This window comes from Podarcis raffonei, chromosome 4, assembly GCF_027172205.1.
Source record: "Podarcis raffonei isolate rPodRaf1 chromosome 4, rPodRaf1.pri, whole genome shotgun sequence".
NCBI classification, from domain to species: Eukaryota; Metazoa; Chordata; class Lepidosauria; order Squamata; family Lacertidae; genus Podarcis; species Podarcis raffonei.
Genome location: NC_070605.1, coordinates 53,403,922 through 53,417,522, shown reverse-complemented (window position 1 = coordinate 53,417,522; position 13,601 = coordinate 53,403,922). Strand labels below are relative to the sequence as shown.

General features: G+C 41.2%; 1 protein-coding gene and 1 long non-coding RNA gene across 5 annotated transcripts in view; one reads left to right on the top strand and one right to left on the bottom strand.

Annotated features, from left to right (window-relative positions):
• Nucleotides 1-1,107: 1,107 nt before the first annotated feature.
• The window catches only part of EVA1C (eva-1 homolog C), a 44,600-nt gene continuing 32,106 nt past the window's right edge, over nt 1,108-13,601 (bottom strand). For 3 of the 4 annotated variants that reach the window (XM_053386594.1, XM_053386593.1, XM_053386596.1), the window contains 4 exons: nt 10,115-10,258; nt 4,210-4,278; nt 3,655-3,744; nt 1,108-1,691 (listed from right to left, as the gene is read on the bottom strand). In XM_053386594.1, the coding sequence (XP_053242569.1) occupies nt 1,246-1,691; nt 3,655-3,744; nt 4,210-4,278; nt 10,115-10,258 (749 nt within the window). In that variant the 3' untranslated portion in view covers nt 1,108-1,245. The remainder of the gene's footprint in view (nt 1,692-3,654; nt 3,745-4,209; nt 4,279-10,114; nt 10,259-13,601) is intronic. The other variant, XM_053386595.1, reaches the window with a different exon arrangement.
• LOC128412974 (uncharacterized) lies at nt 7,670-12,724 on the top strand. The gene is made up of 3 exons (XR_008330211.1): nt 7,670-8,025; nt 8,130-8,753; nt 10,740-12,724. It is a non-coding gene; the product is annotated as an uncharacterized LOC128412974 (long non-coding RNA).

Genomic DNA, 13,601 nt, shown 5'->3' with positions numbered 1-13,601 from the left:
GCCAGTTTAGGCACCTCCAGAGGCAGCACTTCTCATGTGGTAGTGATGTGGTGCGCACCCTGGCCTCTGCTCATTCACCAAGATTTCAGTAAAACAACAGGTCAGTCTCCTCATAGGTGACAGATGACTGACCTGGGGTCAAAACAGCAGCACCAAAGGACAAGTTGGCAGGGCAACCCAGATCCTATTGGTTGGAGGAAGGACCAGAAGGAGGAGCAGATCTAATATGTCTTTCTCTGCCTCTTTGTCTGGCTAGTTATAACACTTGCTTAGTAAGTGTTTGAACTGTGTCTTTGTTGGATAAATTTGCATGACGCCCCCTCCCCCCCAGCTATTGCTCAGTAAACACCTCCCTGTGTGCCTGCTCTGCTGGTGACATGCAGTCTGGATCAGTCCATTGTGGGTGGGGGTTATGAATGCATTTTCTGGCCTTGCAGTAGTCTGCTTTTCTGTCCTTTCCAATTCTTTGATTCTTCTATATTTTTTTAAGGACTTCTTGGCAAGTTTATTAGCTTCCTGACTTACTAGGAAATGAATCAGGCTGAAGGTTTTCTGATTCGGTATGAGCTCACTAATTAGTAATTGGGAAATGTTCCCTTTTATTAATTTTTCCCAAGCTCCACTTTTCCTTTAAAACAATAGGAAATGAAAAGCCAAAGTCCACTCCACCCCAGTATATCTTATGCTACTACATTAACGTGTGAGTTCTGCATAGGGAAAGAACGGACAACTCCTAAGTATCACAAGTAGGAAGTGACATTTTTCCTCCTTTTGTTCTTCTAGTTCCCTACAGATTGTGACTAAATGTGGGAGACATTCTTCTCTAAAGGAATAAATTTCTGATTTAACTTTAGATTTGATTGGCCTAAACCATACGGGATTTTTCTAAAGGTTATTTTGAAAAGAAGTCTGCAAAGTGACCCATTTAGTTCTGCAGTGGCCTCTCTTTTTATCTTCAGTACCTTTCAGAAATGCAATTTCCTTAGTGGAAATGTGTGCTGTGCTGGTTTTTAATACGGTCAATTCATTTTCAAACAGAAAGGCTTTAGATAGAATGATAATGTACAATTAATCGGAGGCATAAAGTCAGCATATGCAACACACACATATTTTAAAGCATTTAATTATAATTATTAATAATATAACTTTGCAAATAATTATTTCTAGGAGTTGCAAATGTCCCTTCACAGAAAGTACATTTCTCCCCCTTTATTTTCTTCTTTTGTATTGCAAAAATAGCGTTTTTCATCCAAAACAAATGCATTGCTGTTCATTGGTATAAAATGGACTGAGGCTTCGAGTAGGAGATGCATCCAACCCACTGCTCATCCAGATTTCCTGGATAATCTGTTCTCTCCGCTCTATCCTTTCAGCAAGTTCAGCTGGGTCCATTGAACAGTAAGCTGAATAGGGAGTCCTGCAGAACCCTGCTAGTTCATCGGGAAAATCAGAGCTGGAAGACTCCTCTCTTTCCTCTTCCTGCTCCTCCTCGTCGTCTTCTTCCTCTTCCTCCTCCTCTTCTTCGCTGTTTTCATCAGCCTTTTTGTCCTCTGGTATCAAGCGCTTTCTGACCCTCCGCAGTTTTTCCAGGTCATTAGAGCATGACACATGGACCACCAGAGCACAGAGTGTGAGCACGAGGCCAACACAAACACTAGACACAAACAAGAGAGCAGCTCTTTCAGGGTGATCTGAAATTAGAAACAAAATCCCAGACTAAAGGGTTATAAAGGGAGGGCCAGACAAGGGGGTAGTGATGAAAGATCTTCATTTCTGAAAAGGCCCTGTCCTGTTGTGCCAGTCCAAGCCTACAAGGTTCACCAGGCCCTGCTAACTTGTCTCTGGCTAGCTGATCCTGCCTGCTTGACCACAAAGCACCATGGCACAGGGAGACAGCTGAACAGTCTAAGTGTGGGCACCATAATCCTTAAAGCCTAAGGCTAGATCTTCAAGTGCTTCTCTCCTGTTGTAGGCGGTACCATACTTCAGCCAAATGTGTGACTCACTAGGAAGCTGGCTGCTCTAGGGGGAAAGCAGAGGGGAAGCTTTGCCGCTGAAAAGCTGTTTGTATCTGCCTCAGAGCTGCCTATTTCTGGAAAAGTTCGCCAGCTATTGTTAGTTCTTTACCTCTGGCATTTGTACTGTTTGGCTTCAAAGACCATGCAACAATATCTGAGTATCTCTGTTCTAAATCCTACCTGTACAGTTCTAATGATCATCCCAAAGCACTTAATCCTAAAAACGCATTTTACCTCTTCAAAGCAAGCACTTTTAACCGCCCTTAGGGATAACCACATGTTATTGCTTCCCCTATGACCCACACACATAGCATGCGAAGAAAGCAGCACAACAATGTATCTGTCATCTGCATACCACATTGGTCTATTAATGTGTGGCATTCTGGTCAATGCAGAGGGAGCCAGAACCAAGCAGGTTCATAGAAAACAGCATTAATGTTACATAAGGCAGCTCTAGATAAACTGCATCCAAATTACTTTAAAATGTGATTGCAAATCTCCATAGAATGATCTGAAGTGAGCAGCTGTCAGATTTTATGGGCCTAGCAAGATTCTATCTACCTATCTATTTAAAATGTTTATATGAGGTATAGTGAGCCTGTATCCCTCTGGATGTCAACTCCCATCAAACACAGCCAAACACGGTCAAAAGGGAAGGGAGTTTAGAGCAATGTCTGGAAGGCCACAGGTCCCCTATTCCAGGTTTATTTCCTGCCATTCAAAATAGGAGGCTTCTGGGTCAGGTTAGGAGGGCAGAAATACAATACATTGGTTTAAAATGCAATAAAACACTAAAGGCAATGTGAGACCTTAGAGGCCAGGATCCAAATGTCCACTCAGTAATGAAGCTCACTGAAGGATCTTAGGCCAGTTCCCATCTCCTAGTCTAACCCACCTCGCTGGGTCATTGTAAGGGTACCAAGGGGAGGAGGAGATGTGTGTGTGCCACCTTCAGCTCCTTAGAAGAAAGGTAGGATATAAATATGGTGATAAACAGACAAACATTTGTAAAGAAAGAACAGAGCAGCAGAAATCAGAAAGATAAAAACATCCGAACAGCAATGAAAAGCAGTCAACCAAAGTTCACTTAAATGGGGTGGCTACGGGCAACATTGGGCACAGGGCAAGGGCCACATTGACCCATGGTCAACCTTCCAAGGGCTGCCTATCAAAATGGGTGTAGACAAAATGTCAAAAGTTTGGGAGTCTTGGATGGGTGGGTGTGTCAAAATCCTTTAGCACTACAGCACCACAGCAAAGGACCCATAGGTATAGGTAAAAGAGAGAGAGGCTTTTGAACAAGCACAACTCTTTGTTTACAAAAACTAAGACCAGCACAGTTCTTTTCAGCAGTTGGCAGTTCAGGATTTCGAAAAATGGCTGTGCTTTGTTTCAAGAAATGTTCATTTGGTAGGTTCTCATTTAAATACCAACGGAACTGAATTTCTCCCCCATCCCTACATATCAAAAAGTGTCCACCTGATGTCCTTCTAAATGTGCAGACTCTACAGCAGACTCTATAGACTGCAGCCATGGTCTATACATGGATTTAATTTTCTGTACTGGAACAGTATAATTATGCTCAACAGGATTACTGGTAAGAAGAATGCAAGGAAACAAAACACACAATTTCTACCTTTAATGTAAGCAAACATAGCCAAACTGTTGCTAACTATAATTCCTTCTTTCTTTGGAAATCTTGATTCTTTTGGGTCAAAATTTATACCTGATAAAAACAAATGAGAGGTTTGTTAGATTAGATCACAGTTGAGGGCCAGCAAAGTACTTTTAAAAATTGTTAGAAAATGTGTGTGTAAGTTAACGAAATTATTTTTTATATCCTACCCAAAAGGAGCTCTTAATTTTAAAATCCCCATTATTCTCTGTGATCTCAAGTCAAATATGAGTTCTTTTTTAAAAAGTAACTTTATCCTAAAGATGTTAATGAATCATTTCATTCAAGAGGCCTAACTCTAGGATAAAATGTGTTTGTCCTGATACCATTTTATCTGGCAATGCTAGCAACTGAACCTGATGTTTTCTGCCACCTAGATTTGAAATGCCTGCTAAGGTCTCATTTCACTTGGTTGGTAGTATATTCTATTTTTTACATTTTATATGATCAAACCATTGTAGGGTCTTACTTAAAAGACAAATGCTGGTAGCGATCCATAAAAATGACCATATTCACCTTCTTTTGGCTTCCAAGAAGGGTTTAGATTAACCATTGGATCAACTGCTGCAAATATGAATTTGGGAACTGCAAATTTTAAGAAAAGAAAAGATATTATATGCTAATAATTTAAAGCACTTGACATCAACAGAAGCAACCCAATTATTCATTGGGTGAGGCAAAATGGTTAACCAACTTTAGGTAAGACAAAAAACCCCAAACCATTATTAACTGCCAGATAACACATTTCACTCCCCACCCTGAATATTCCCGTCAAGATACCATTCTCCATATTAGGCAATGGAATAGGTCTAGATATGCCGAGGACACTGGCTGCTTATTTTCCCCAGGGATGGGTGTCAACTCTGAAAAGTTCTTATCCTGCAGATTCACAAATCCCAGCCTGAAGCTGTAGGCTGTTCATAAGGCTCTGCACACAAATCTGTCTCCCAAGGAAAGAGATGGTGTGTAACAGCACCATTCAACTGCTGGGGAGGGGGAAGGAGAAGGACACTAAATAGAGCAACCCCACTCTCGAAATAGGTGCTCAGTCTAGCAAAAACAGCACTGATCTGACACAGCTTACGAGGCATGCAGCACTTCCGTGCACACATCTCCCTTGCCGAACTGAGACAGAAGCAAGCTCAGAAACATTTCATTATAAGGTGCCACCACATGAGTCTGCCTTTGTTTCAAGAGCCACATCTTCAGCACACCATCAATAGGGAAGTCATGCTCTATTAGTAGCTCTCTGTATCCATTGTGTCCAACACAAGCTGTGCTGTGAATAGTCGGAGAGTTCCTGTTAGGGTCAAGACAGGCATTGTATGAAGAGAGAGCTCATAACATAACGCATCCCTCACCCACCAAACTGCCTGGCTTTCTCCCAGCTTTGCAGCCGAAGAGACAGGTGTCTGCAAATCAGTCCTTCCCTCTCCCAACTCCCATGCTTTGTGGAAGGGGAAGCACAACATGTGTTTATCAATTAATTTGTGTTTTTTTGGTGGGGCGGCTTTTTAAAAATGGGGAAATGTACTCTGATGCAGGGAAGCAGGAGTTCCTGGTGGCATCAGATAGCCTAGCCCAGCCTTCCCCGAGCTGATAGGAACAAAACATCTGGAGAGCACCTGGTTGGGGAAGACTGGGCTAGACAGTGCTACACCAGTCAGCTGGCTTCCTCTTCAAATTGACAAAATGTTTCATCTCTCCAAACTTGATCATGAAGAGTTGTAATTAGTTTGGCTAAACACATTGAGGATGCTTTTAGAATGGCTGTGACACCTCTATTATGATGTGACCTGTGGCTCTGAGACGGATTATTTTAGTCCCCGAAGACGCTGTAATAGAATAAAAATGTGGTGCCACAAATACTAAAGACTCTGAAACATCAAGACTGTAACAGTGCAATGCATGTCTCCTTAGAAGTAAGTCTAACTGTTTTCAGTGGTGCCATCTAGGTGTGTAGATTTAGCATGAAGCCCAACTTCATTTTAGGATCTACTTGGTGAGCACATGACCCTTACAGGTGCCACTGGTCCACATGGTGGCTGTCACCAAATAGTGCACTGTTCATGGCTTACCATGTGGATTAGGCCACAAAGACAAGAAAGCGACATCTGGTCTGCTGTGCCATGGATAAAATGACTAGGCCTGAGACTCATGAAGAAATGGACTCATGCATTTCAGCTAGCCGATGTTTAATTCTACATCTTCTCTTCTCCATTGCAACATGTAGTTTGGCACTTAACAATCGGCAGGGCCCTCTCCCCACTACTCATACACACACCCTTAGGCAATTATAACTCCAAAGTGGAATAGCTATCAGTCTAAGCAGACAGTGAGCATTTTTCTTCAATCCATGTCTGCCCCAATGCATTTTTGGGATGTTAATTTGGAAATATTTCACATTCTTCCAACAAAGATTAAAAAGGGTGCACATATCATGTATATGACTAGCTCTTCAGGTGTCAGATTTTTTTCCACACTGCTTGGAAGTCAGGCATTATCTTTTATCATAGTTGTTTTGACATTTTGACAATGCACACAGACTCTCTAGGTTACATGCACTCTTTTCCAAGCTAAATTATTTTCCCTGCTTGTATATGGTTGTAATACTAAATGCAGCTTTTTCATCAAAAAAGAGCAATGAAGTGATTAGAAAAATTGGCATACAATCCTGAAGAAAAATATCAGAAGGGAGAGGAGAGGAATGAAGGAGTGTCGGAGATGGTCAAATAAAGCTGAAGGTTATCACTGCCATCCAGCCACAAATTACATTATAACAGAATTACATCCTAGGTGTTTTTTATATATAAAATAATAATAATTTTCAATCAGGTTCTGTAAACAAGGATCATAGGAATAATATATGATACAAATAAATAGACCAAGTCTTCTCTTGCCACTTGTATATCAGAAACATAGCATAATAAATTTGCAGTAATATATATATAACATATGGTTCAATGTATAAGTTATTGTTTTGTGAATTGGTGTAAACAAAAACAAAGGGGGAAACAGGATAGAGCAAAGTTAACAGATAACAGTCAACATCACACAGCAGCTAAACGGCTAATCAGGAGCCCTTGTGGTTTTGCTTAGATTAAGTATGAGTAATGACCATTTTTCCTCTTATGTTACCAGTGAAGCAACATAAAGTGTTGCTATATTGATGAATGGGGGGAGGAATTCAAAGTGAATATAATAATGTATGTTTAAATTTAAATTTAGATCAATCAGATTGAGCAAAATGCTGATGGGGGATTGTTCATTTTCTGAAATTAATCCACACTGGTATAAAGCCATATTTCTTAATCAGTCCATGTGTCAACAGTAGTTTATTGGATAATCTTTCAAGGAGGGCAGTTTCTCAAACTGGTCTATACAAATTGTCTGCTGTGCCCAAAAGGTATTTCCAGTCTCTGGTTATATTGCGTTTCAATGCTTGTAATAAATGACTTATTAGTTCTTTATTATGTAAATCCAGATTGTTGCCTTGAAATATATTTAATTAAGCTAATTCTGGTTTGACTTCCAATTGTTGTTTTGTTGTTTTATTGAACTGAGTCCTAGTTTTATTGCAGGGCAGTCTGGACTAGCATCTGGGGTAGGAAGTCAAGTGTGGGGAGTGCCTTCATTCACACTAGATGGAGGGAGTAAAATGGGAAAAAACTATAACTTGTTAATGGTGGTAATGTACATAAAATGCCTTGGGCAAAGATTTCTGAATGATTGCTAAAGTGCTTTTAAAATGTGTGAGTGATGCTATAATATTAATAGTCAACTCAATTACCTGAGTTGCCTTTCCTTATGCAACAAAAACAGCACCACCCAGACACAAGAGAGCAGTTATCAGGCTCAGTGGAAGTCCAGCATGTGCAATAATAGCAGCCCCCAGTGCACAATGCAACATTCTGTTGCAAATCCCCTCTTGTTTTGGCCTGGCTATTGTGTGCAATAGCACAATGTCTTTTTTGGACTAAAACCAGAAGTACATTTAATATCTGCTTAAATTTTACAGATATGTCTATATTTTACATATACATTTCACATATGTTTAATCGGCTCCCAAAACAATAGGCAGATCTTCTCCTTGGAATTTCAGGGCAGTCCAGTTAATATAGCCTCTTGTCTCCCACCCTTTACTTGCTCCATCAGGGTTCAAGGTTGGGAGGACAGAGTTTTCTGGATGGTGCTAGAATTCACCCATACCTATCAGCTGCACTTGGGATTTGGTGACTCACGGTTCATATTTTGGTGGAAAGGGAGGGGGATCAAAGCTTCACTATGGGACCTCCTTGCTGCACAGGCTACAGAACAGTCAATGCATTCAATGTGCTGGATTAATTTTTCAGGGCACATTCCAGCACCTCTCATGACACACCGGTGTGCAACACACAGTTCTGGAATCTATGCTCTAAGCTGTAGTAATTAAAAAGGTGAGCTGCTGGCATAAGTTAAGGCTATGAGTTGTGGAATTTAGAAAGAAAACATTCCCTCCCTTTCCCATTTGAGAGTTTATGTCAACTGTACTTGACTCAACACCTTCAGCAGACATCTATCGTGCCTATAGTGTGTGTAGATAGTGAAGCCCATATTACCCACCTCCGCCCCATAGCTGATCCAGGTGGCTCAGCCCAATCAGCAGCCCTGCATAATCTGTTTTACAGTCCATTTGAGCGGCACACCCGGTTTTGATGCAGCCCACCCACTGGAATCTGCAGTCTTAAGATGGGATGAATGAATCTATTTATCCCTTTAAAAATTACATATAAAGGTGGGTAAGTTAAAATAGGGCTTCAAAAACCGAAGAAGAAAATTGGCTGCTAGACAACAAATAAATAACACTCTGAAAAGAAACCTAAAAATAAACAGCACTGATACTTAAATGTGTTGCTCTTTTTAGTCCAAAGTGCTTTCAGTATTTTCTCTCTCCTGACTCTAGAGACAAAAGAACTTGACCTTGCAACTTGCTATGCATTAATCTTCATCTGCAGACACCAACAAAGGAAAAGCGAACTTAATGCTATGATCAGAAACGTCTATGAACAGACTTGCTTACAGTAATTATTGCATTCATTCCCTGGAAGTCTGTCAACACAAGCCCCCACTGGTGTGTGTGGCATCTCACACATTCCAAAACTGCCTTACCCAAAGCCATTAGGCCATGTGGAAAACAGTTAAAGCATCAAATCATTTGCAAATGCTCCAGGCTGCATCAAATTATAATGGCAGGAAACATATTTGAAATTAATCAAGTGAGAGAGAGAGAGAAAGAGAAATGTGATTGACAGTTTCTGTGTATGTGTTTGCAAAATCAATACACTACAGAATACATGCTCTTTCCCTTAAAAGTAAAGGTAAAGGGACCCCTGACCATTAGGTCCAGTCGTGACCAACTCTGGGTTTGCAGTGCTCATCTCGCTTTATTATTGGCCAAGGGAGCCAGCGTACAGCTTCCGGGTCATGTGACCAGCATGACTAAGCTGCTTCTGGCGAACCAGAGCAGCACACGGAAACGCCGTTTACCTTCCTGCCAGAGCGGTGCCTATTTATCTACTTGCACTTTAACGTGCTTTCGAACTGCTAGGTTGGCAGGAACAGGGACCGAGCAACAGGAGCTCACCCCGTTGCAGGGATTCAAACCACCGACCTTTTGATCGGCAAGTCCTAGGCTCTGTGGTTTAACCCACAGCGCTACCTGCGTCCTGCTCTTTCCCTTAACATACACTTATTGTCTCTGGTCAACAAATTGAACACTTTGCACTGTATTGATGATGATGATGATGTTGATGATGATGAGCCACCCATCTGACTAGGTTACCCCAGCCACTCTGAGCAGCTGCCATAAAATATTTAAACACAAAATACTTCAAACATTATAAACGCTGCTGTGAGCTAAGCTATAGTTTGACTTGGTATATCATCTGAAACCAGGTTCATGGTGTGTCTTACTTCTGACCAGCCAAGATTGTGACCAACCAAGAGTGATTTGCAGCTTGTGGTTTGCTTGGAGCAAGACAAGCCTTGCCTTAGTTCATGGCAGAGTAGCAGGAGGAAGATGGGATGGAAGTGCTGCAGCTGCAATCTCCTCCCTTGGAACCCTCACACTCATACATTCACACTAATTGTCATTGAACAACATTTTGCGGGTGGGCAATATTTTTCCCAATGCATTTATTTTCATCTTTTATTCTTTTCAAGGTTTTATTGATAGGTACTATAAACTAGGTACTATAAATCTGTAACTGTATGACTGTACCCAACTCTGGTGTTAAAATATGGCAATGATACAGATCACAGGTGTAAGATGAAGCCCATATTTTGAAACAAATGCCTCTTTATATACATGTGGATTTCTCTATCTGGCATTATAAAATCCAGATTTTATAATGTAAAAAAACTGTAATGTAATTTTTCTTACCACATGCATAGCTGACATTGAGATATTTTTTCACACCAGGCAGGCATGGTCTTCCAAAGTTATGGTTGTTAGCAAAGATTTTGCACCTCTGTTTTCCATAACACATCTTAGATAATACTGCTAAAGCTGAATACGAAAAGCAATCTGAAATGTGGGAGAAATTAAAAAAAACAGTCATACAAATGTAGATACCAATGACTTGTTCAAAGAAAGGAGCTATTATATACAAGTGTGTTTGGATATATACATGCTGTTACAAACACAGTGCTAACTCATGAAACCTACTCATTGCAGTAATAGCTTGGCTCAATGTGAAGGCTGTGACAGGGTCCAAGAGTCTTCGCTCCTCCTTCCCAAAGCCTAGTTAGCGGTTTCCCAGCTTTCGGAAGGATGTGGGAGGGCTCCAGGACCCTGCCAGTGCCTCACACCTTCCCAAAGCCCAGCACTTCACTTAGCCAGCTCGGGAAGGCAGTGTGAGAGCTGGGAGAGGCATCAAATTTTGCCTCCCCAGCCCCCTGCGCACACCCGTACAACAAGCAAACAAAAAAACAAACCCAAATTACTGGAAGATCTGGAGTAATGCCAACTTTCCCCCGTCTTCTCCTTCTTACTTCCTTCTCTTTAGTCTCTTGAGATAAGCAGTTCTTCCAGAACAGGAGAATGGTGCCTCAAGTTTGGAGAGGTGCAGGTGGGCAACCCTAATGCAGCTCTGAGAATTTGGGAGGCAGACTACAAACACACCAGGACTCAGCAACACATGTCCTTTTTATGCATTGCATCTTGCTATCTCAGGGGAAGTCAACATGGTGGCCTCCAGATGTTCTCCCATCAGGCCCTGCCAGCATGGCCACTGACCAGGGATGGTGGGAGTTTTAGTCAGCAGCATCTAAAGGCCACCACATTGGCTACCCCTGTCCTGTCTGATGCGACAGTGTTGTATATGAGTGTATATCTATCTTTGATCATAGATTTGGCTGAGGAAATCTATGAAGTAAAGTGATTTGACTAGGATTAGGGCTCAGAAATTCACAGGGTAAGTTTCAGAGAGTCATTATTTCAATGCCAAAATGAAGGGAGATGGCAACACACACACAATAATGGTAGGAACATATTGACTTCTGTGATCATTGCAGGAGTGAGAGCACAGTCCATTGTCTAACCTCTTTTAATCTGCTGCCTTGCTTCTGTGATCAGTGGTTACTAACCACAAGGGTGCCAAGCAATGCTGGTGTTTTTTTATGTAGTGGACATGAATCCATCTGACACTGAAAAGACGAGGTCATAAAAGCATTTCCAAAACATGGCTGTAAAATATCAGCTCTGACTTGAGCTGCTATTGAACAGATTGGAGTCTGTTATTTCTGAAGGAAAGTTCTTTTCAGGTACTAATTGGCTTTATTTTAGACACGTTTTGACATGCAAATTATTCAGAGTTGCTGGAGCCATAAATTGTGTAGAGTTTAATGAGACTGGCAATCCTTCTCTTTGATTCTGAAAGCCTCTCCCATTTCAAACACTGGTAGACTTCTCTTTCTGTTCTGTAATGCACAAAAGCTTTCAATTCAATGGACTAGCCAGAGCCAACTGTACAGCAAAGACTGGGCACTCCACACATTCACATGTGTGCACTGCATATCATGCAGTGACAACTGTGTGATGCTGGAAAGAAGGATATAATTGAAAAGAAGTTCATCCCAAATAGCCATGTTTACTAAACAGAACAAACAATATTCATGTGATTTGAACTGTTTTCCTTGCTGCTTGTTGATCCATTTAAAAAATGTTTCTCTAAGACTAAATCTTGGTGCTAGAAATTTCCTAGAAAATAAAAATAAAAGCTTGCATATTCGTGGGCTCGCCATACTTGGGACCTGGGAGCTTTAAGAAGCAAATCAAATATGGAAAAACAACAACACTTCAAATAGTGGGATATAATGTTTGAGGCATTTGAAAGGATAAAATAATACTTGTTAAATGCAAGCATGCTTTTTTAACATCAGGTCTAGTTTGGCCCCTGAACGTGATCCTTTTCACAGGTTATATTGTCTTTTGCATAACCTTTCCTTCAAGTATTTGTAATATTAACCAGAACAATTTATAGCTTCAGGAACATATGGGAACCTAAAACTTTTCCCATTCTCTCAGCTTGGCATTGTATTTCATTTTCGCTGGCCAATAAATTGTCTTTTAAATCTTGTGCCTTATTGGGAAAATGATTGGTTTGAAAGCAGGGTGATGAACACAACAGACAAGAACTTGGCCAAGCCAAGTTTCGAACAGTTTGCAGGCTATAATGTTTGGCGTAGAGAGGAGGTAATTTGCGTAGACCATGAAGTCATAGTAACCAAGCCTTGATTTTTTATTACCCTGCTTCCTGTTAACATAGAATTCCATTTTCCCCCTTCACTTTTATAAGCAATACGTTAATATGCACATGTGCCAGCTTGCCTGGTTCTCCAAGGTATTCATTTTATGCACTGAGCCTTACAATCTTCTTATGGGCTAGGCAAGTATGGTCCTTATAGTCCATAGAGAGAAAATAATCCATGAAACATCTGGAGCGGCCTTGCCAATGAGAACATATCGATGGCTACCCAGCCAAATGCTAGGCTGGGGCAGCAAATGGAAACAGAAACCTTGATAGACAGATGTCCACTTGGTGCATGAGCTGGTCCAGCTGAGCCTATAGCAAGCAAGTGTGGTGAAAGTAACATACAAACATTCATGTTCATCTCGGCTTCACTCAAGTACAGTGGAACCTCGGAAGCTGAAAAATGCCTTTGAACTTGAACGTTTCAGCTCCCAAACGATCGAAATCCAGAAGTGATTGTTCCGGTTTTCAAACACTTTTCGGAAGTCAAACATCTGATGCGGCTTCTGATTGGCTGCAGGATGCTCCTGCAGCCAATCGGAAGCTGCACCTTAGTTTTCGAACTGTTCCAGGAGTCAAACGGCCTCCTGGAACGGATTAAATTTGAAAACCAAGGTACAACTGTAGTTTTGCTGTGTAAGCAGATGCATGAGGGACCTACTTATAAATATTACACATGGCATATTTTGTCAAAATAATGTTCAGGCAGCAGGATCTCCTTGAGCAACCACACCAGTTATCTGAAGAATAATTCCCTTATGTTTTTGTGACGTCATCGTACCCTCAAGAAAAAAGCTTGCTTTCCTTTCATACACACTCTTTTTTGGCTCTCATCATTTCATCCCCCTTCTCCTCTTTGAAAACGAATTGATCATTGTTATTACTAATACCACATGGGCACAGACTTCCTTTAACACAACTTCAGGCATTATGTATCTCTGCCCCAAATTCCTCTGACAGCCAGCCACTTTCTAAGAGAGGGGAGAAAAATAAGGGGTTCCTTCTCAACCTCTGTATTAGGCAAAAGCAGGAACATGGGGATGCTTCACAGAACAACTTTCTGCATGCAGACATAACCGTCAAGCTTTTTCCAAAATGTAAAGAGACAGCAGGAAA